At 40.3% G+C, this 24187-nt stretch overlaps 1 protein-coding gene across 12 annotated transcripts in view; it reads left to right on the plus strand.

Annotated features, from left to right (window-relative positions):
• The window catches only part of DMD (dystrophin), a gene marked incomplete at its 5' end in the record, with an annotated part of 1168120 nt that overhangs the window by 1089235 nt on the left and 54698 nt on the right, over window positions 1-24187 (plus strand). For 11 of the 12 annotated variants that reach the window (XM_083855614.1, XM_083855615.1, XM_083855618.1 and 8 more), the window contains 4 exons: window positions 961-1022; window positions 11069-11143; window positions 18369-18570; window positions 21949-22034. In XM_083855614.1, the coding sequence (XP_083711740.1) occupies window positions 961-1022; window positions 11069-11143; window positions 18369-18570; window positions 21949-22034 (425 nt within the window). Of the gene's footprint in view, window positions 1-960; window positions 1023-2729; window positions 3919-11068; window positions 11144-18368; window positions 18571-21948; window positions 22035-24187 lie in introns of those variants that run through there. The other variant, XM_083855622.1, reaches the window with a different exon arrangement.

Raw genomic sequence — 24187 nt, forward strand, 5'->3', positions numbered from 1 at the left:
AGAATTTTCTTTCAAGCCTTCTGTGTTAATGGAAACATAATCATGTTAGCTGTGCTGTCATTAAAAAACAAACTCATAAAAAGTATAACTTTAGGAGACATGGGTTGCTACTACTTCATTCTGTTGACTTTCTTGCGCTGCCTGTCCTTTGGCAACACGTTGTGTTCCAGAGCTGGAGGCTGCTGGCCTCAGTGCAGAGACTCTCCAATTTACATTCTGGTCATACTGCAGCGTTTCATAACCCCTCTTCAGCTTTTCCCTGGCTTCCCAACAGCTCTGCTGCCTGACACTGCACAGGGACCTCCAGGGCGAGGGAAAGGGCCTGGGAGTCCCAGGGAACAGGCAGAGCAGCCAAGAGTCTTTGATAGAAGAGACTGTCACTGCAGGGTGCAACATTGGCCTGAGAAGTGGCATAAGCTGGTGGTGGATCAGAGGGCTGTTGCACAGGGATTTAGCACAGGTGTCTGGACTGGAAGGAAGGATTGGACCAGCTGTATTGGATAGTTCTTACTTACCATGTGGGAAAGGGTTGAGAGAACATGTGGGGGAAAAGAAGTCAAATATGGATCTCGGTGTCTGCTCAGAGTTTCCAGAAACTCTTTAAGAACTAAACCCTTTCAAAAGTCTGTCTTCTAGTTTGGAGTGACTGGAGAATCACCTGTACAAAGCAATGAGTTCTTAAGAATTGCTTGCAAATTCCTCAAAACACTGACATACTTGCTGTCTTACTAGTATTAACACTCCTTTTAATTTTATTTCATGAGCCCTTGCCTGAAGAAAGCACTCCAGGTTAATGCCTCTCATTTAAAGAAGACAGTGCTGGCCCTGCTGAGCCCCCCGTTGGAGCAGCCCAGGCTGCAGGCACAGATCTGGCACCGTGCTCTGATGTACAGCCTGCATCACTGCTGTGAGATGGAAAGAGAAATTCTACTTTACTAACTTTCATGTTTTGTGTTGTAGCCATGAGACGCAAACGACCTGCTGGGATCATCCCAAGATGACTGAGCTTTACCAGTCATTAGGTAAGACATCTCTACCAGATGTTTGGTGCTTTTATATTTTTTTTTTTTTTCAGTTGAATGATTTGCTAAGGCAAAGATTTCCAGAGGAAGCAAACCAAAATTAAGTGAAAGAAAGAGGTAGAGCTTTTACCAAGGTTAAAATTTTCTGCAAGGGAAATACATAAGGCACACATCTCAAACATGAAGTAGAAAAGAAATGTATTTCATTTAGCACGTCTGGAATGTACGCTGGATTTATAAAGTAATTTGGGTGTATTGTTACAATCTCTTTACTGAAAGACTGGAACAGAAGTTAGAAAAAAATAATCCTGAATCTTTTCACTGTCTAATCTACTTTACAAAAGGCTCATGAAAAAAATCAAACCAAGCTGCTGTTAATGTTGACTTTTGGATGGTGGGAAGCCAATTGAAGCAATTTGCCAAACTGTGTTACCACTGCTTTATTTTTAAAGCACTTTCAATACTTAGAAGGCAGAGCAGCTGTCATGATGTCATTTTGAATACCCAAATTGCATGCTTATTATGACTTCAGATGTGCCTCTCTGGTGGAGGGTTGGGTTTTTTTCATTTTTTAGCAGCTTTGGAATTTATTAACAGAAGCACATCTACAAGATAAAATAGGTTAATCTATGCTCTAGTGTAGGCTGCTTGGCAGGCCATTTAATAGCTAACTCTTTGATTTTAATGGTTGTGTTAATAAATAATAGAGGGTATAATAAAAATTAAGCTATTTTGCTGAAAGAAATATCAGTAAATATGCTGCATTCATGGAGGGGGTTATGTCTGTACAGCACATGTACGTAAACCAGCTTGAGCACTAGGACTGTCAGATCTAGCATTCTGTGCAAGCTTATTTGCCATGGTGAAAAATAGCTTAAATTATCACCTGCTAAACTCTAGTTTAGCTGCTGAAAACAGTCTAATTATGCCAGTGTAATCTATTTCAAGCAAACTCAGGTATCTCTATGGTGCTCTGCAGTTCAAGACATGCTAAAAATATTTTAGAAAAGTGATATAAAATGAAACGACACAGTGTGAAGATTTTTTCCTTATAGTATTAGCAGTGTGGCAGCAGTTGGTTTAAAAATTAACCAGAATGCAGCTTTGTATGCCAAAAAGAGATATAAAATGTGTAAGTTAAGGCTAAACAAATGCAAAAGCAGACAAGCAGCGACTTGACATTTAATTATAACGTATTGCCCCATGTGTCTCCTTCATATTTCTGCTCTTAAAGTGAGTGGTTTAGAAGTTTCAGGACAAATGGTAATTGCACATGAAGACATCCCTTTAATACAGGAAGGTCTTGCCTGTTAATTGAACTGCACTCTGACTCCACAGCCGCCTTTGATCCACAGATTGTGTGGTATCGCTGATACTGTTGTTGGTCAGACCTGGAGTCCTGTTGCAACTGCTTTTCTTCTGCTAGTGCCCCATTTCAGCCAAAATATTCTTAAATACCAAGAAGTGAAAAGGTAACAAGGGAGAAAAGCGTCTTGATAGATTCAGGTCAGCAGTTCAGAAGATGTGTGACCGCTGAAGTCAGTTTGCATTTAGTTTAACTGAGTTTTATCACTGTGAGTATCACCCAAATGTCAGGAGTTTAAGGTAGCCTTATTTTTTACTGCATAAAGAAGGAACATGTTCAGGCAGATTTTTTTTCTTACTTGCTTGTGAACTTTCTTTTTCTCCTGCTATTTTCCTTTTCAGGAGCCTGAAATGTCCAAAAAGCAGTCCTTTGTCTGGATGATTCTATTTCTTTTAGACTTGAGACCAAACAGTCACTAATGTGAAAGCAACACTGACTTTAGCAAAGTATGCATAATATGTGTTTTTATGAGTAAACTGAGGTGTTCATAGATGTGTACAAAAGAGACTAGACAAGGTGACTCTTTGTGTACTGCCACATGGGTGAAGCTTTGATGAATGTACTACCAAATAGCCTGCTGATTTGTTTTAGTTTTGAACTGGGTGTAATCACCATTGCCTAACTCTCACACAAACTGCATAATACAAGTATAACCCGTTTAGTCTTGAGCAGAACCCTTGATGTATTTTCACTGCTTTGCTTTGCCTCAGGTCACAATGGTAATAATGGGATGTTTGAAGTCTTTTCAGACTGTTCAGTAATATATTATCTGAGAAGATGTTATTAAAGTCGATTTTGTATTGCATACTCATTAGATCCTATTATTCTCCCCCCCATTAGGATCCAAATTTTGTTTCTAATTCATATAAAGAAGCTAGTAAAGAGCTTAGTATGTATGCCTTTTTAAAAATCTGGTAGAAAGCATGGATTTGGCAAGCAAGTAAATATAAAAACGTGAGACCAAGTACTTCAACGCTGTCAAGAGTTTTCATTTCCATTTTCCAACTCCTACACTTACCCAGTATGGAATAATTCTGCTATGTGATGTAGCTCTCTATACATGCCAGTATATCGTAATTTGTTGCAGGATGCTTATGTCTAATTTAAATTCTTGCAAATTACTGAAGGCTTGATTTTTTAAAGTGAATGAGGAAGGTGCACCCTGGGATGAGATAACATTTCTCACCTGCCTTTGAGATGCAAGAGACACCCCTCCAAGACACAATATCCAATTTACACACCTACAAATTGTTGCATTATATTTTGCTAAAATAGGTGAATTTCAAATGGGACTTATTGGTTCATTTTTCTATCTTTAGAGGTGTGGGTATTAATAAACATGACGCTTAATTATTGGGAGCATTGTTTGGTACTGATAAAAAAAGGCAACAATGTGCTGTGCGCAGTCCTGCAATCTCTTCAATTGGGACTGCATCAGAGACAGCAAGAAGAATCTACAGGAAGAAATTATTACAATAATCTGCCTGTGAAGAAAGCATTCTCAAATTCTCTTGGCGCTCATTTGCTAAAACATAGCTAGTAATAAAGATACTTGTTAAATGCTTGTTTGAAATTATGTATGTATAAAAAAATTTCCAACTAGTGGTTCTTTCTAACAGAGATTTTCCTTTTAAGATACTCAGATGCATGTTCCTGACTACTCTTTATTATTTAAACAATGTAGCATTTCATCAGTGTTAATGAAATAGTTATTCAAGTTGAGCGATTTTTACTCTTCTTTAAGTTATGGCTGCTTCATGTTACATAATAAGCTGTCTATATTGAATGACTTAGTTGTTTACTATTTAGTTGAAGTGGCAGTGGGAAGTAAATGTTGGTATAGATTAAACTAAAAAAGAATCATATAAGTTAAGAACATAGAGAAGAAATAAATGCTGAAATAGGAAGGGTAGTAAAAATCTCAATATGTGAGCTTTGAAGGATCAGAAACTGACAGACATCCCCAGTTTGTATTTACACCATTATGAACCACACCTATATTCTTCTAACTTCCTTCTGAAAAGTCTTCAAAGAATCAAGAACTGCTCCAGCTGCTTTTCTTTCCAAAATTAGTTCTTCTGCAGCAGATTTGCTGGTTTTACACTGTTGTTTTACATCCCCCTTACAAAATTTTTCATCCTTCATTATAACTCCAGGGCATCACTGAAAAGGGAATTTGTGTTGTTTCAGTGTCTTGGAGGCTAAGGACCTTTGCACAGGGGGAGAAACAGAAGGAACAGGAATGATAAAGTGGTCTGAGTTTGCTCAATTTTTTAAGATTATCTTCTGAGAGTGAACATTTAATGTCAGCCAGCTTAGCTCTGAATAGTGGTATTTTGTGTTTAAGCTGAGAATGACTCCAGCCTTTGCTATGATGGCCCAGGAGGACTTGGCTTGTCATGCCATACTGTTAGTGTCCCCCTCCTCCAGCCTTCCTTTGTCATGTCCTGTCAGTAGAAGTGTCCTCAAGGTGCATTAGTGTCACCCTGAACAGTAATTGCAGTAGCAGCATGCAGTCAGAAATGTTGTTTATCAATCCTAATTCACCAAGGCAAGACAAGAGGGTGAAAACCACCCTCATCCTTGCAGGCTGCAGTGCACTGGTGACAGCTCTCCATTTAAGTTAGAGGATGGGGGGCAGTTCTCTATGGATTACGTGAAAGAAATGTCAGAGTTGCTTAACACAAGGTGGGAGAATGCTGGAAGGCACCTCTGAGCTTTCAGCAGCAGCTGCTGTGCTGGTCTTGTGGCTGGCTTCTCTTGTGCAGCAGTGTGAGCTTCCAACTCCCAGTGACCAAGGCTGACCAGCTTCATCCTCTTTGGTTTGTGTATTTTGACTTGTCCTTCTGAAGTTCTGCCTAGAGAGGCTGAACTGCCCCTGGCTACCATTACCGTTTGTAATAGCAACTACTAAACCATGTATTTATTAGGAAGTTTTATTCATATTCAGCTATTTTCCATGTTTGCACCAGTAAGACCCACGCCTAGTGCGCACAGCAGTCATTTGATTTCTACTGCAATCCAGTGAGACTATCCATATGGCCTCTCTTTAAGGGTTGCTTATTCACTCATGTCTTTTCAAGCCCATTTCAGAAAATAGGATTGCTTGGGTTCAGTCAGCCTTGGCCAGTAGTCAGTCTAGAGGAGGTCATCTTTCTGTGTGATTGAGTCCCGTGCAGGACACATCCAGCAGACAGTGGATGGCAGAGAGGTGGAGCTTAGGGGGTGCAGTTAACCTGGCATCCCTTGAAAATGGAAGCACAGGTGTATTAGCGTGAAGGAGGCTCTTCTAGAGGGAGGGAAGGGCTGTTCTGTTGCAGAATATTACCAGTATGGGAACATTTTGCTTAAGGTAATTGCACTCTTGGTTTGCAAATGGACACCTTTCATTACTATTTTCTGAAGGTGTTTCTAATTTATTTATTTTAGGATTTTCCACTATGACTGTTTCTTACCAGAGTACATAAAAGGAACTTTCTGACTGCAAACTCCACTCATATCCCCATCCCATAATGGGATGTACCAGGTGTACATCAAATCCTTTCTTACATTTTTATGTTTGCAGGCTGAAGAAAAGACACTCCGTTCTAAAACTCCCAAAAGTCATGTCAGTTGGTCTGATTAGAGGGGATGCTGGCACATGCTGGGATGTTCAGCCACTGGATCTAGATGCAACCAGTAGTATTGTGGTGCCCTGGGTACCTCGCACTTGTTAATTTGCAGAGGCACTGTTGGCTTTTTCACTCAGTTGGACAGGCCTAGTACGACGTGCTGGGTCATTTCATGGAGAGTGGTTAAGCTGTACATAGAATAACAGTTTACTGTTATTTATTATCAAAGCAGTGTAGATGATAGCATTAATTATTGTTATAATAAAAGTCAATGTCTGAGACTCAGCTGATACTAAGCAGTGTTACTTGATTAATTTCTTTTCCTTTGTGCATTTGTGTCATTTGCATTTTAAAATTACAATTCCAGAAGAGGCAATATATGTCACTGTAAAGCACCATTAAAAGATTAATTTACAGGTTTTGGGCAGCAGGAGGAAACCCAGCATTCTTACCAGCCAGACAGGGAACCTCAGCTGTATTGAAACAGTGTGAGCTGAAACTTCTTGAAAAGGCAAGAATATCTGATGAAAAATGGAAAGTTTAGTGGCTGTAGAGGAATTACTGTCTATTCAGGACTGTCCAGCAAAGAGTTGTTAACATCTGTTAGGAAGGCATTGTAATTCCCAAAATAGGTTATCCCCAGGCAATGTATTTATGAACAGTCTATGAGCATGTCACAAGCTGTGGCTGAATAAGGCTTTCAGGTTTTGAGATATATCACTCTAGGTTCACATTTTCTGACCTTGCATCTGAGAGTAAAAAAACCCTCAGAATACTGTAAATCTTATCAAATGAAGATGAGGAGTTTACCTGATGGACATCTATTTTCTTTAAAAGAATGAAGTTATTAATTTGCTAAATTTTACTTATACCAGCCGAAGCATATAAGCTGCTCATTTCAGTTATATGATGTCCAGACAGTGAGATAATTGCTGTCTGTAGGACCAAGTGAAGGATGTGTTTTGCCCTCATTAACTAAAAAAGCAATTACAATAATATTCACAATAATATAGACAAGAAACCCCCTTTTTAACTAAGGAGGAAAGGTAGTTTCCAGGTAGAAAGGACTTTATGAGATGCCTTCACATTACATTAGGAGAGAGATAAATCGTATGAAGAACCTTTGGTGGGAGGTAGCCTGGCCCATTCCCAGTGCTTTTAAACACAGTGAAATGGCTCTGTCATACAGGATAGGATGATATCAAATGGAATCTCCCAGTCACTCAGCACTCTCAGGAGATGCAGCAGCTGTAGGGGGGTTCAGACTGTTTAAGAACACTGTGAAAAATAGTTCAGTTATAACATTTCATTTAAAACCTGTTGTCTGGGTTATAGATGTGAATCCTTAATATACTCCTCATATCACAATGTAAAATCCAGAATTTACCAAGGGAGGATTTAAAAAAACCCCCAAACTACAAGATTTTATTTGATTCTGTGTCAGTAGTCAGTGAGACATTCCAGCAGGTGGTTTGAATCACTGACCACTTCTCAAATGAGTGGGTTTTTTTGCTTGATTGATTATCCACTAATGAAAGGATCTGCATGTAATTGCAGGTGTTTCTAGAATGCTTTAGAAATAGAGCATAGCCCTTATGTTTTGAGATTTCTCTCAACATGTAGAATTATGCAGAAAATTTTAGAATTTAATTATCATCTTTCCACAGTATTTCTGATTTGAGTTATTCCTATCAGCAGTCTGAAGTACCCTTCATTAAAGCTGCATTTGTAATAAAAGCACTAGTTCTTGTTCACTGTCATCATGTTATTAGATAGAGAAAGATATATATATTCACTTGAACAGAGAGGTCATTCATGGCTGAGTGATGGGAAAGTCATGATTTCTCTTTGCTCTGAGATGTAAATATGTCACCAAATACTCCCTCGTGATCCTTTCTTCTTCTTTCCTTTCCAGGGGCCAGGTGACCTCTTCCACTGCATCATTGTTTCAGACCATAAACAGATTATGCTCTTGGGCATTTACATTTTTTTTTTGTTCAGAGCTTGAAAGTTGTCTTCTGAGCAAGAAGAGGGAGTACTGATAACAATTTGCAAAAGTTTCACAGTACACCAAGGGCTGTTCAACCCTCTGACTGCCCCGTTCAGGGGATGAGGTGGTACATACTTACTAGGAGTGGGAGGAAAGGGCTGAAGGAAAACTTATGTGGTGCACTGAGCTCCTCAGCTTGCTCCAAAATGATAAAAGCTTTGGAAACAGGGCTTAGTGGGTCCTAACTCTTTCAGCAGGCTGTGTGGGGGTGGAGAAAGAAACTTTTCTTTTTTCCATTAGGATCCAGGAACAAAAAAAGCAAAAACAATTTCACAACACAGAGCGGTAGGAACCACTAATGTTTCCACAGGCTTTTGGAAGGTTGTTGCTGCTTGAGCCCCGTTTCCCCTCTCCTCTGCCTCTTCCCAGCAGGAGCAGCTGGGGTGTGACCAGGCAGTGCATTTGTGCTCCTCACTCAAGGTCCCCCCACTCGCTGGCTTTATGTCCAGCACTCCCCAGCTCAGGGCCAAGACTCATTCCCTGACAGTCTTGGGTTCTGTGGTTCATTTAAATGGGGTCTCATCCAGCAAGCAAAATGTTTTGAACCCGGTTAGGAAGGGCCTGGGGTCCTTTCATGGAGCAACAAATTTGTTCCAGCAGTAGCCCTGGGGGAGGAAGGACACCACTGACAGTTTCATAGGCATAGGGAGGGGAAAAGCAAAATCATTAAGATCCGGTGACCTTAAGTGACTGTCACCATCTGGTAAGACAGCTGTCCATTAGGAGCATGGAGGTGGTGGCATAAGGAGGCCAGAGGTGAGCAGTTGGCACGGGGACAGTAACTGGGTGCGGGCTAATCCTGGTGACAGCAGCGAAGGTGGCAGTGGAGGAGTGTGACAGCTCAGCTTTGGCTTGCAGAGCCAGATGAGCAGTGGTGCTGCTGCTTTTCCAAAACCTGAGATGAAGGCTCCAAAATGAGCACCTGGCATTGCTGTTTCATCATTTAGAGCAGATGCTTCTTGGCAGCAGTGTCGTTAAGGTTGATGATAAATTCAGTGTGTATTACATATACAGGAAAATAGATGTAAACTGTAGCACTTCCAGGATTAAATGTCTTCATGGATTGTACTTTCTGCCTTGATCAAAGCCTGAAATATGCATATATATTTACTCACATTTCTGAAAATGTAAATAATAAATAGATAAGCTTTTTTCATAACACTCAGGGAGAATTTAAGAAAGGCTCCTTCATTTTGTCAAATGCTAGCCATAATACTCTCTTACAGAATACAAATACAGGTTTGCAACAAGGGTACAAAATGTAATTGAATTCATGGTGTATTTGTGAGAGACTGCTTTATTAATTTCCATTTAAGACAAATTAAGTCACTTCATTTAAACTTCTCACTGTATTCTACACCACATAAAGGACCTGTCAGGATGACGGTGAGAGACAGAGCTGGCAGGAGCAATACACAGAAGTGCCCATTAAAAAGTTGTATGCAACTGTGCAAAGAAAAATAAATTATATACAAAGCTGAAACTTCTTTTCTCCTCTAAGACATGTTTCAGAAACGTTCCACAGCTTTTATTAAGGTATACAAAGCTACTGAATTATCATGCCTCGTATTATTCATTCAGAACAGCTTAATTAAAATTAATGTAATTGAGACTATATTCCCACTGCTACCTATACCTGTACAGCATTATAAATGATGTTGGGATAGTTGTACCCAAGCTGCCACATTTCAAACAGCTTTATAGCACCTTAGCTCATATGCCAGCAAGGAAATGTTTTGTCTTTCCCTGTTCATCATCATATTCTTTCTCTGGGAGTCTGTCAGGCCTAGGGGAAGCTTATTGACCTAAAGGGACCTTTATTTTGAGCTGCTAAATTTTTTTCCCCTAATGTTCTTTTTATATTTACATTGTAGTTTACATTTTCCAAACACTTTCCCATCAGTAATTCCTTAGACTCTATGGGTTTCGTCAGTAAATTAAATGCATTCAGCAGTGTTGTCAGGTGCTGAAACTGGCTGGCACAAGCAGTGTTTCTGTTATGGAAAACCCTTAAGTTGCAATATGCCAAGCAATCTCTTGGGAATGATCCTTAGGCTGCACAGGAGTGTCTGTGCCCAGGAATTAGTTGGGTGGGTGACAGGGCCAAGAGCAAGCATCTGTTTTTTCAGTGGTGGGTGATTGCCCTGTAGCATACAAGTGTGTCCCCTACCACTCCTCATGTCCCAGTGCAGCTGGTGGCAGTGCCCCTTGGGAACCAGCTTCTGTGCTCTGATCTAGTGCAACTTTGTCCCCACAGTGTCCTGGAGGTTTTGCAAGCCATGGTTAAACTATTCACTGGGGACTTGTGCTGATGTCCTTATTTTGTTAAATGAATTAGGACAGCTCTAGCGAAAGTTGAGCCAGACAATGTCTTCCCAACTGGGTGCCATTCCCTGTCACACTGCCAGAGCCACTGGCTGTCTGCCATTTTGCAGGTGGGGACCTGGAAACTCACCTGGCTGGGTGAGCTGGCTTCTCTCCACAAAGGCTCTGCATCTCTGGGCATGGCTGGGGCCTGCTGAGATGGAAAGCACAGAAGTTTAATTGCATGTTTTTAATAAGCTTTTTGTTTAAGGAGTTAGCTGAGAGTCACCTGTTTTTTCCTGGGCGGAGGTTTTCTATTGGAGCTGCCTGCACACAGCCTGGCTGGTGCATAAGGTGAGTGAGGAAGAGTTTCAGGGTCTTATCTCCCTCACAGTGCCTTCAGTGTGAAAAGCTCTGCGGTATTTTCAGACACACTGCTGCAGTCACTGATGTTGTCCTTTCAAGTGCTCTTTAGTTCAGTGCCTTTGAACAAAAGGAAGTAACGCTTTAGGACTTAGTGAGGTTTTTTTGGATGGTTGATTGTCAAGACTTGAGGGCTTTTACCTCAGTGAAATTTCTAACAAATTTATTTTCCTACTCTTCTCTTTCAACCAACAGTTGAAAGTCTTGTAGTTCAACATAACAATGTCTATGTGAGTCTGGTTATTCCTAGTGTGCAAAGCTGATCTTTTATTCTGTTATTGCCTCCCTACAGCTGACCTGAACAACGTCAGGTTCTCGGCGTACAGGACTGCCATGAAACTCCGCAGGCTGCAGAAAGCCCTCTGCCGTAAGTACCTGCCTGTGCCTCACCCGCTGCCAGGAAGGCTCCCTGACCAGCACACAAGTTTATTCACAGATTGCAGAAGCAGAAAAACACTCCCACGCATATCCCCAGCTCTGCCTGGTACATGGAGACCTCTCACCTGACGAGCCTCCTGCTGCCACTGGCTTGCATGATCATTATAAAACCAGAGCAGCGATTCAGAAATAAACCTGAACATACTGTACATATTTCTCATCTTTACACTCCTTAGCCAGGTGTTTTCAGTGTGCCATGTCGTGTGTCAGCCCCAGCTTTACAGCCAAAAGGAACACAGTTATGGTGTGTTAGGAACAGTGAGAGCTCGTGTGAAATAATTGCTTCCGAGCTGGAGTTTCAAATGGTTTGTTAAGTTGAATCTTGAGCCCTGAGGGGTTATTGCCTTTAAATGAGATCATCGCAATGAACATTTACCTTCATTTTTTCCCCAGCTTTTGGTTGTGTTGAGAAGTCTCTCATCAGCTGTACATTAGTGATGTGCATGTTCGAACATTTTAATTCTCCCAAATGCTGTATGTTATTCTACTTCTCACTGGAATTACATTTCCTTTTCAGCTTATTGTAACCTGATAGCTAAATAATTTGCTCACAGTTTTCTTGATAGGCCAGTCAGTTGCCAAAGCAAGCAGTTTATTAGGCGGTCCTATTGGAAGGATTATTAAAATATTTTAACATCCACAACTTGGCATTTAATTACAGGGTTAAATTTCTGACACAGTTGCAAATGTCTCAACTGTTGATTTATCTCAAGTTGGATTTGTGCTCACATGCTTTCTGGAACTGTGTCAAACCTCGGTATTTTTGAGCATGTTTACTTTTAGGCTTATAAGCATGGGTGAATTCTGCTAAAGTGAGCAGGCCTAATTTCTGAATGTATAAAAAATAGAGGAAAAAAAGGACAAAATAAACAATAAGTGAAAAGTCTTGTAACATAATGAAAGATTTCAAAATGAATGCAGTGACAAAGAAGGAATTATGACGATTAGAAATATAAACATCTTTCCATGGTACAGCACATCTGCCACACTCACTGTGGAAATATTGTATAAAGAAACTGGAGTGATACGCAGTGAAAAATATTCATAATCAGTGCAGCACTGAAGGAAGCAGAATTTTTGGAATCAATTAGCTGGCACTGCATAAGTGTAACTTGTAACGGTTTTTTATGACTGAAAGTGCTAAACTTTGCATCCCATTTTATCTGTATTAGAATCGTAGAATAATCTGGGTTGGAAGGAACTCACAAGTATCATCGAAGTCCATCTCCTGGCCCTGGGCAGGACACCCCAAGAGTCACACCATGTGCCTTAGAGCATTGTCCAGGCGCTTGAACTCTGTCAGGCTGGTGCTGCGACCACTTCCCTGGAGAGCCTGTGCCAGTGCCCAACCACCCTCTGGGTGAAGAACCTTTTCCAATACCCAAACTAAACCTGCCTTGACACAACTTCAGGCCATTCCCTCGGGTCCTGTCACTGGTCAGAGAGAGAAAAGATCAGTGCCTGCCCTCTGTCCTGCCCTGATGAGGAAGCTGTAACTGCAGTGAGGTCTGCCCTCTGTCCTGCCCTGATGAGGAAGCTGTAACTGCAGTGAGGTCTGCCCTCAGTCTCCTCCAGGCTGAACCCAGTGACCTCAGCCCCTCCTCACATGGCTTAACTATCTCATTGCCCTCCAGACCCTTCACCATCCTCATTGCCCTCCTTTGGGTGTTCTTTAACAGTTTAATGTCTTTTATATTGTGGCACCCCAAACTGCCCCCTGCCCTGGAGGTGAAGCTGCCCCAGAGCAGAGCAGAGGGGACAATCCCCTCCCTTGCCTGGCTGGCCATGCTGGGCCTGATGCCCCCAGGACACCCTTGGCCCTTCTGGCTGCCAGGGCACTGCTGGCTCAGAGTCAACTTTCCATCCACCAGAACCCCCAGGTCCCTTTCCCTGGCTCTGCTTTCCAGCCTCTCATTCCTCAGTCTGTCTGTACATCCAGGGTTGCCCCATCCCAGGTGCAGGATCCAGCACTTTCCCTTGTTGAGTTTCCCATGGTTGGTGACTGCCCTGGCCTCTCCTTTGTTGAGGTCTCTCTGCAGGGCCCGCCTGCCTTCCAGGGAGTCAACAGCTCCTCCAGTTTTGTATCACCTGCAAATTTGCTCAGCATCCCTTCCAGTCCTTCCTGCCATGGTTTACTTGAGGTGTTAGGGCATGGGTTGGACTCAATGATCTTGAAGATCTCTTCCAACCCACGCATTCTGTGATTCTGTGAAAAGGAAACGAAATTTGTTAAGCAGGATTTTCGCCTCACAAACCTGTGCTGGCTGGGACTCTGTGGTCCTTCAGGTGTTCTTCAATAACTGATTCCTACCATTAAATAATTCTGGACTCATCTTGGACTTTTGCATTGGATTTGTGTGGCCAGGTTTTGGTAGCAGGTGTCTCCAGGGGTGGTTTCTCTAAGAAGCTCCTAGAAATTTACCCCATGTCTGACAGAACTAATGCCAGCCAGTTCCAAGACAGACACGCTGCTGGCCAAGGGAGAAACAACGCTGCAGACACCAAGGTCAGTGCAGAAGGAGGGGGAGGAGGTGCTCCAGGCACCAGAGCTGAGATTCCTCTGCAGCATATGGAGATGACCATGGTGAAGCAACTGTGCCCCTGCTGCCATAGAGCTCCACAGTGGAGCAAATATCCACCTGCAGCCTGTGGAATACCCTGTGCCAGAGCAGGTGGGTGCCTGAAGGAGGCCGTGACCCATGTGAAACCCACACTGGAGCAGGCTCATGGCAGGAATTGTGAACTCTTGGAGAGGAGCCCACGCTGGAGCAGGTTTGCTGGCAGCACTGTCTGTTCCCAAAGGACTGCATCCTGTGGGAGGGATCCTCTCTGGAGCAGTTTGTGAAGAACTGCAGCCAGTGGGAAGAACTTGCGTTGGAGCAGTTTGTAGAGGACTGTCTCCCGTGGGAGACTGCACACGGAGCAGGGGAAGAGTGTGAGGAATCCTCCCACTGAGGAGAAAGCAGCAGCAGAAACAACGTGATGAATTGACTGCAGCCCCCATTCCTCTGCTGCTGCTGCAGCGGGGGAGGTAGAGAATTTGGGAGTAAACTTGACCCTGGGAAGAAGGGAGGAGTTGAGGGATGTGTTTTAAGATTTAAGATTTATTGCTCATTATCCTCCTCTGATTTGATTGGTAATGAATTCAGTTGATTCTCTCAAGTCAGGTTTGTTTTACCTGTGACAGTAACTTGTGAGTGATCTCTCCCTGTCCTTATTTCGACCTGTGAGCCTTTTGGTGTGTTTTCCCTCCTCTGTCCAGCTGAGCAAGCTGAAGTCAGTTCATCTCTTGAGGTTACATTTAGGTAAATTTTCAGAGAATTAATGCTCTCAGAGACATGCAGTGGCGCTTACTCTGATTACTCTAGCACATTCTTCATACTTGTATCTAAGGAGAAGTATTTAAGGAATTTGGTTAGCAGGCTTTGTTCTCACAAATATTTTTGCCTGGAGACACCATCATTGTATTTGTGTATTCTATCATTTCAGTGTCGCTTGTGAACTCAGTTCAATTAGGTTTTTTTTAAAACCTCAACTCATTACAAAATCATTTTTCTGCATTTTGGCAGTAGTAGAATTAGAGCACAGTGCTGGGTTTCAGGGCTCCTACGCAAAGCCAAATCCCACTTGCAGTAGGTACTGCTTTCAGCTCTTGCTTTTCATTTCTGTTTTAAAATTGTGGGAGTTTTTAGAAAAAAAAAATATATCCATATATGCCTGTATATATCTATGTATCTTCTTTTCTGCAAACTTCATAGAAAATAGCAATTTTGTCTACTGAGGAGTACTCTAAAAATATGTGTTTGATAGAAGGCCTGCAGAAGTAAAGGTACAGCCTACTTCTCAGTGGCAAGAATAGAAATGCTTTTAAAAAGGGAGCTGTACTTAAACCTTAGTTCTTTCAGTTCATAAGTTAGCCCAATGAATATTAAGACACTAGGATATTAAACGTAAAAAAGAATATGGAAAATAGCAGTCCTTAACAAATAAATGCTTATGTGTTGTATTATCTAGTGTGTGGCTTTATCATTTCAGCCTTCAAAATTGCTATGAGCATGCCAGGTGTAACTATTGCACCAGTTTTTTTTAAACATACTAATTCCTTTGATAATCACATCAAAGCATGATGACTTCCTTGTTTTGCTACTTTTAAAAGGTCTGATCTTCAAGTGCAAACCACATCAGGACATTGTGATATTTATAAAATGAGATACATTCATAAACTTTTCTTGGAAATGCAGCAAAATAAAATATTCAAGAACTTTTGCTAGGGGTCTTTTTTCCTTTAATTGTATGCAGACTAGATTAAATAATTTTTTAATGTGCCAGCCAACAGCAGCAGGTTACAGTGAGATGATCTTGCATTCTAGGAGGACCGTCTATACTTTTTATTACCAGCCATATGCTGAGTTTTCCCTAAGTTCAGTTTGTGACCTCTAGAGTGTACTTTCTCCTGCCTGTTAATTGTCACTTCTGTCCTTCAGCTGGTTACTTATTCCATGTTGTCTTTTTTACTTTTCCTGCAATCTGGCAGCGTCTAGTTAAAAACATCCTAACCTTTTCTCCATTGTCTTAGAGGCCAAAGAAATATTTATATAAATGACTTAGACTTGAAAGTAAGCTAGAAGCTACTGCTCACACAGATTTTGGAGTCAGTTTTGGAATTTTAAATAGAAAAGTAAGAGTGGCAGAGAGCCCACAAGAAGTGCAAACCATAAAATGGTGTGGTTTATTTCAAATAAAGCTTTTCAAATCACTGCATGGTGCCAAATACTCAGCTCTTCAATACATATCTGACTGTGGAGCTTGTCTTGTTCAAGCTGATCATTCACAGGACCTCTGTATCTGCTTTTAGGAAAGAAATATGCATTTCTGTGTTCTAGGACAGGACCCCACACACACATTTCTTAAGTCTTGGTGGGAAAGACGAAGGAGCATCTTAATGTGATGAAGGCCAGAGCCTTCTTTTTTCCCACAGAAAGAGATTCCCTAAAGCAGAACGTGTCAGCAAGCGCTTTTTAGCTTGTTAGGAGATGATTGTGTGTTACAAACTTTGGGATAGGACAGGAGGTTGATGAAGAGTGGGCTGGCTGAAAGGCTTTTCAGAATACGCTGCTTATTAACGGGAAAAGCTTGTACAAAGTGGAATGACCCATGTTTAGCAGTAGCTGCATATATAATTATGCTGCCACTCAGACGCCTGAGGGGTTCATTTAATTACCGTTGATTCGTAGTCTCAAAGGAACTGAGAGTTCAGCCTGAAGCTCGGAGTTATAGGTGTTGTGAGGGCTGTGCTCTATTTTCAATTTGACTAATGAATTCTTAGAAGAAAAACATCTTTCTGAGACACTCAGGAACAGGTCTGATGCTTTTGCAGGGTATAAAACTGACCTTAGCATTGTTGTCTTTTGTATGCTAGTAGTTTAAACATAATATTCCAAATTAGTTTTATTTTAATAAATTTCTACATGCTAATGTGAAAAAACTAAAACTCCAGTAAAACCCTGCACAAAATCATGGAGTCAAAGTTAAATTTCTTGGTGTAATAATAAGGATAACATTCCAAGGTTTCTTTATTCACTCTAGCACTAGGTATGTTAGGCCCAGAGGACAAAATTTTCAGAAGTGCTTAAGGGATTTAGTAGCAGAAGTAAGTCCCTATTGATTTCCAATGAAACATATACTCTTGAAATTCTTCTGGCAATTACGAAATCCCAGTGTACTGTCCAAGCAGCACTGTGAACCAGCCCTGTGGGCAGCTAAAGTATTTCTCATCTCCCACTAGGACATCAAAGGGGCAGTTTCATCCTGGGTAAAACAGGATACTCAAGTGTGAATTTGCCAAATGGGCCCTTAAACAGGATCAAGTTCTAAAAAAATTCCTGTATGATGTTTTTCATTTAGCCTCTGCTCATTAAAAAGGGGTGGGTTTTTTTTGATGTTATGAAGAGATGCTGCTTACCAGAACTTAAGAAAGCACGTTTTTATTCCAGTGAGAGAAAAACTAGTCTTGCAGTTGAGTCAGTTCATTTTCCAGTTTTGTGAAGAATTTCCTGAATGATTTTGGGCAGTTAATTTTGGATCAGGTTCTATTCCCTTGGGTTATATTGCATCGTGCTGCAGTTTGTGACTGCTCATGGTATGAGCAGGATTAGCAGCATCTGGGCTTTAACATCCTCACACCCTGGAAATTCATTGCAAGGAGTTACAAAGTGTTTTCCTGTAGCAGCCAGAAGATCGTCATCAAGCATCTCATCTTTCTGATTTCCTTTTTCTTATTCCTGCCTTACTTTGCAAACAAACATCCCATAATTTTGTGTCCCCTAAGTGTGATGCTGCTTGGTGATGTTAGGTTGCAGAGGTTAAGAGCTGAGAAAGGGAAGTTCAGTTTTGCCCTGGACATCAGCATTTCAAAATGCAACTGACTTAAATTGTTACAAAAATCAAGTTTTAAATGTCTGTAACAAAAAAGTCTGTTGTATGTTGACTAATAAGTTTGAAAATGTCTTACTCTGTAATGCTGTAGAGGTATTTGTAAATATAAATGGTCTTCTTCCATTAAAAATGGATACATTTAATTAGTGAATATTGAAACAGGGCATTTAGAGTTTCCAGAACCTTTTTTTCACTGTCCTCACTAGAGGAAAAGTAACAGAGAGGTTAATCACAGTTCAGCTCTCATTTGTTTGCATATTCCTTGTGGAGTTTGGTTTGGTTAAGATTGCTGACTTCTCTAAGAAATGGGCAACACATCCTAGGGAAGCTGATGACCTGTGCTATGGTGAGAGCACATTTGGTGAATACAGTAATGAAATATTAGCCTGTCTATCTGTAGGCACATAAAGCATGAAATACATAATTTTTACTTGCACAGTAATTTATGTGTAACATTTCCATAGGACCCAAGAGCATAATAAGTACTTTACAGCAAAAAATGAAATAGATACACACTGGTCTCTAAGGCCACAGCTGAATAACAGTGCATCTATAGGAGTCCTGAAACCAGTCTTGCATGTGACTTTAAAGAGGACATTTTAAATCATCTGGCCAGCCACATAAGCCAAGTAGAGTGCTCTATTTACTTTTTGGATGTGGATAATACAACCACTGTTTCTCTTCCATCTTTATGGTTGTATATTTTTTTATTCCAACAGTGGATCTCCTGAGTCTGTCTGCTGCATGTGATGCCTTGGACCAGCACAACCTCAAACAGAACGACCAGCCAATGGATATTCTGCAGATCATTAACTGCCTGACCACCATTTATGACCGACTGGAGCAAGAGCACAATAACCTGGTCAACGTTCCCCTTTGCGTGGACATGTGCCTCAACTGGCTTCTGAATGTCTATGACACGTATGTATGGGGGGCTCAGGACTTGGGAAAGTTCCAGAAGCTTCCCCAGTAGCAGAAGGGGAGGGGGAAGGTGTATTGAGCTCTTTGCCTCATTATAGTGTGGGTGGCTTGGAGCTGAAAAGAAGGGCGGTTGAAGTGGAAGTTTAATAAACCTAATGGCTTAATGGCTGCATTTAGCTGAATCAATGCAGCCCTTGGTTAGGATTACAATCCTGGATTTATTAAGCTGTGCAATGAGAGAGCTGGCAAACAACTTTTTAAGCAGATTTTTCTGTTCAGACCAATTCTGTGACTGCATGCCTGTCCACAGTAGGTCGTGACTTTACGTGGCTTTTTAATTTATTTTGATAAAGAAGTTCAAGAGAATTATCAAGAAGCAACAGACTGAACACAGTATAAACTCTTGCTCTGAATGTTAAACCTTTTCAAATATGTCAGTTTTCTAAAGCTTTTCATCTTCATTCTTTTTCAAAGGTGGAAGAGGGTCATCTCTTGTCTAATGTGCTTACAACCCTAAGCTGTAGGAAGATTTGAGAAATACTTAATTCAAAACTTAATTTTAAGAAGTGTACCCATCAGTATAAATGCAACAGACTAAATATACCTGAAGAAAATTTGTGGGTATTCCTTTTAAGTGGGTTAATGATGCTGCTCATAATGCATAGGCAAATTTCAACATATGTTTGTAAGCTCATTTTAGAATAAGCCATTGTATTTGTATTTGGTGAACTTATTTTTTAAAAAGCCAGTGGAAGTATTTTATTTGTGTTTTAAGGTTTTTATCAGCCTCTTTCAGGCAGACATGCTCATTACTGTGGCAGAATAAACATTTACTTATAGAATTGGAAGGTCATGGGACAATTACTGTATTTCCATTGACATTTTGAACCATTGTGCAAACTGTCAATGGAAACAATCATAACTATTGTTATAGGGCCATAACATTGTTCTTCCATCCACTCTTTGTCACAGCAGTGAAGCTTCAGTGATCACCTGCAAAAAAAAAGTACTGATTTGTACAGATCATGTCTTCCTGAAGGATCACCTCCAATAAGTCATTTTTTTGTGACATCCCCTGCAGCAGCTGCAGTATCCTATGAAGTGGATTACCCAGATTACATTATATTTCTTTTAGTTTACCAGTACTAGGGAATGGGGCTACATTCATTCAAGAGCCAGATTTTATTTGTTTAATCTGCTTTGGCTTTCACAGAACAGTGATCCACTTCTTAGTTACCATGAACCATAAATAACATCTAGACAAAGACTCCCAGTTAGTGAAAACGAAATGTGTACTAGGGATATTAATCTTTATCAGTCACATAAGAGGCAGAGAAGGAGCTAAAGGATATTTCACAGGTTGCTCCTAAGCTGAACTCTCCAGTTTAGATGTGACGTGCACTAGCCGTATCCAGTCTAGCTTTCTTTATGTTGCACTGTGCTGTAAGTACAACATTAGAAATTATAATTATCTGCCTCCAGGCAATTCCCTAGGTATGCTGGGGAGCTGCATATTGCAGGGCACAATGAAACACAGAGGTGTTTTATGTGTGAGAAAAGCTTGTAGCTATTTTACCAAAATTCAAGTTTGAATTACACTGGTAAGAGAGGTGACCTTGGGGTTACGTGTGTTTAGTTTTCATTGTAAACTTAATAGGCAGAGATCAACCAAAGTGCACAGCGCTACCGGAGACGTTTAATTAAATGTACTGCATCTTTACTTTTCTTATAATTGAAAACTGTCATTTGTAAAGATATTAATCAAATTCACAGTCAATGACTGATCTAATTATGGGTACAGCTCTGCAAATCCAGCACATTTCGGATTTGTTTTAATTGATCAGTCACTCATGCTCATTTGCAGTAGCTTGCTAAATTATTGGTTTGACTTGGGAGGAGAGGAGAGTGAACTGAACAACTCATGATTCGTACAAGTTTCAATTTAATTGCCTTGCAGAGCAATCATTATTCTATATTCTTCTCTTGTATAATTTGCATGACTCTGGTATTCATCAGGAGGAGTTTCTCAGGGCACAGATGATAATTAATTTGGAAAAGATTTGAGGGAGAGGAGTAAGAGGACCGGAGTGTGGAAAGCGTAGGTAAACTACCAATGCTTATTTACAATGAAAAGCACGAGATTCTGTAATAAAAAGCTGCAAATGCTAAATTTGGCTTTGTCCACAGGTTTCTGTCTGTGCTTTTTACAGGGTTTTCAGGGGAGATGTGTGGGTAAATGAGCACTGCTGGCTCCTCAGCTCTTTCATAGGGTTAAAAAGACCACATGCATCTTTACCTGTAGTGCAGCCTGATGCATGACTATACATGATTCATCTTCTTCCCAGTGGGGGCCTTACTGGTGATGCTTCAAAGCTGTTGATAAGGCTCTGCTTCAAAAATGTTGGGTTTAGGCATTAGCTTCCTGTTTTGTGTGTGTCTTCGTTTGCAATAGATGTTACATATTTGAAATGCTATCAGAAACAGAAGTCTGGGGGGGAAGCCAGCAACTGGAAGTAAATTGAGTTAAAGCAGATGACTGAGAGAAGATGTGAAGGTTTGTCACTGCGTCGCCTGCAGCTCAGAGGAGGATTTGGTCTTGCTGTCACATTAGAAAGCAAAAGTAGGAATGTGGGCATGTTACAAGGCAGGAGTGAGCGTGAGGGGGAGGCTGACAAGCAGGAGGGGCTGGTTGGAGTGTCCCAGCTCCTTGGCACTGCGCGGGAGAGGTTTGAGCACAGCAAGGAGGAGCTCAGAAACCACACCAAGGTGTTAATGGCGTAACTGTACAGCCTGCTTGCCGTGCCATGATTTCTAGGCAGGCTTTATCATTCACCTGAACATATTACAAGTGTCTCTGTACACTGCTGGCAGGGGCTTCTTTTTTGTGCTTGGCTTCCTGTTGCCTTTTCAGGCAAGTCAGGGCATGGCTGACAGACAGTACACAAGGCTTTCTAAAAACAACTGCTATGTGGGATTTCTGGTGTATTGTCTTTGGCAAAAGGACTGGTTTGCTGCTCTCTCAGAGACCTCATCTCCTCTGAGAATCACTCAGCAGCAGTTCATAGAGAAGCCTGTTCAAGGAAGTGTAGGGTAAAGACCCTTTACTCACTTTTTCATAAAAAAGGAGGCAAGTAGTTATTTCCAATCGAGACCATTTTAGGTAGAATTGATACAACAGCACAATGCATTTCAGCTATGCTTGTGAAGCCACAGCAATGTTTTATTTTTAATTTCTAGCTTAACTAATAACCATCCAGCTTAAATGTTCTCTGTGAGATTTGATTTATGAAAATCACAGTACTGCAGTGAACTTGGTTATAGTAAACAAATTATGACATGAATGGATTGTATTATCAGCCAATGTTTCTTTTCCATTAGGGGTCGTACAGGAAGGATCCGTGTCTTATCTTTCAAAACTGGTGTCGTATCCCTTTGTAAAGCACACCTGGAAGATAAATATAGATGTAAGTCTATAATGTAATTATTTTGGGTTTACCTTATGTTTGTGTTCCTGTTTTATTCCTCCTGGTTATTTATTAAATAAACATTTAAATTGCATACAGAGACTTTGTTTTAGATATTGTGGATGCAAAGTGTGTTAATTTGTTTCACCTTGTACTTTAAAGTTATTTGTTCTCTATAGTTTCAGGTAATTTAGCACTGTGGTTGTCAAACATTTTTGATCACACCCCTCCCAGCAGAAAAATTTTTGACCACACACCTTCAATATGTATAAATTATGTATGTGTACCACTGTACTAATATATTGTCTGCATTATAAAGCATACCAAAAGCGTAAAGTTAGGAAGGATGTGATAAAGATTAAATAAACTCTATTTTGAAATTTTTAATTGAATCAATTATCTGTACGAAAAGCATTTCTTTGCTGCACCCTGATGGGTTGTCTTGAACACTCCCAGAGGCACAAGACCACTTTGGAAACCACTGGTTCAGTGCACCTTTATACACAAAAATACATGTCTACAGGACACTTGCATTACAATATTTTCAAATATAATAACTTTTTTAATGATTCGCACATTGTGGTCAGTCTTATTATGCACATTGTGTTTAAATACAGTTGCTACCTTTAAATAAATAAATTTTAATAAATAAATATTAAAGGTGTGAAATTTTTGCATATTTTAAAGGAAGAAATACTTGAAAAAATTCCACTTGCTGTCTTTGTTTTACCTGACTAATGAATCAGTTCACTAATGAGACTAGGATCCAGAAAAGAATTACTGATAAATGTAGTTCTCAAGAGTACATTTCTTGTTGAATTAACTGGTGTCACTCATTCATGCACTTAAAAGCACCACTGAAAATCCAACCTTTAGGGTTTGACCCAATGCCATAGCTGTTCTTCATCAATTGTTATCACTTTACTCTCTACTAATGCAAGCTGAAGAACTATAAGGAGAAAACAGACAGTACCAAGGTCAGGGTCTGTGCATGACAATGTGTAATTGGATCAGATTTTAGGGCAATCACAATGGATGTCACAGTTTAGATTTCTGGATGTTTCATGTGGGTGTTAAGAAAAAGTATTCAGAAAATCTTTTAAGAAAATTACTCAGTACAGATATTTTTCAAAATTTTATTTCCTCGAAGAGTATCAAAGTTATAAATGAAAACATTTATTCATATTTTAGATTCTCCTGCAGTGTGTGTGCACAGTAATGCATATCCTATTAAGTGTCCTATAACCTTGCTGAGGACACTTAATGTTTTAATGATGGGGAAGTTGAAAGCTGAATAGCTGTGGGAGAGGAAGGAATTGTGTCTGTCGTGCTGTCGTCTGGCTTTGCCATCCCTGCTGAGGTCATAGTGCAGTTCCATTAGTATTGCTGCAAGTGTGCAATGACTTGCAGCCCTTACAATTATTTGTCTCATTTGTGCAGCAGAGAAGAGTTGGTTGTGCTAGAGCACAAATCTGAAGGCTTGCAGAGGTGATGGAAGCATTCATCCCAGAATTATTCATTATAAAACTAGACTTTGCAGGACTGAAATTCATGTAATTAAAAAATAATCCTTTCTCTATCTGTTCTTTTATTCCTTTTGGAAGAAAACAGGTGTCAAAGCAGTGCTAGGAAAGTTATCTCAAGCAGTGCTGAAGCACCTTTATAATTGTATCCCTAGTGTTGGGTGAAATATTAAAGAAATAGGAAGAGCAAAAAAAGAGCATTATTTTATTCTAGTCTTATTTTGCTCTCTCTTTTTTTTTAACTGTTGAAAAATAGAAACTTATTCAGGTAATGTGTTGTCAACAGAGATGTCACCAAATAAATATTTCACAATAACTTGATTTAATATTTTTATTATGAATTCCATAACCTCCTAAATATATACATAGTATAATTAATTCCCCCCAAATTAAACTGAGCTTATGAAGGGATAATAATTCTGTCCTGTAAGGATTCTTTTCTAGAATGATACAATAACAGAACATGGCTTCAAAGTGATGTTTCACTTCAGAAGCGAGAAATTAATATGATATTAAAATTTCTGATGGATGGCAGGTTCTGCCATACTGTAATTTTTTTCTTTTATTTTAGAAATTCTCTTGAATTAAAAGATCATCATATATCAAAATCAGGGAGCTCTTTATCATTTT

The sequence above is a fragment of the Zosterops lateralis genome (assembly GCF_965231275.1).
Source record: "Zosterops lateralis genome assembly, chromosome: 2".
Lineage (NCBI taxonomy): Eukaryota > Metazoa > Chordata > Aves > Passeriformes > Zosteropidae > Zosterops > Zosterops lateralis.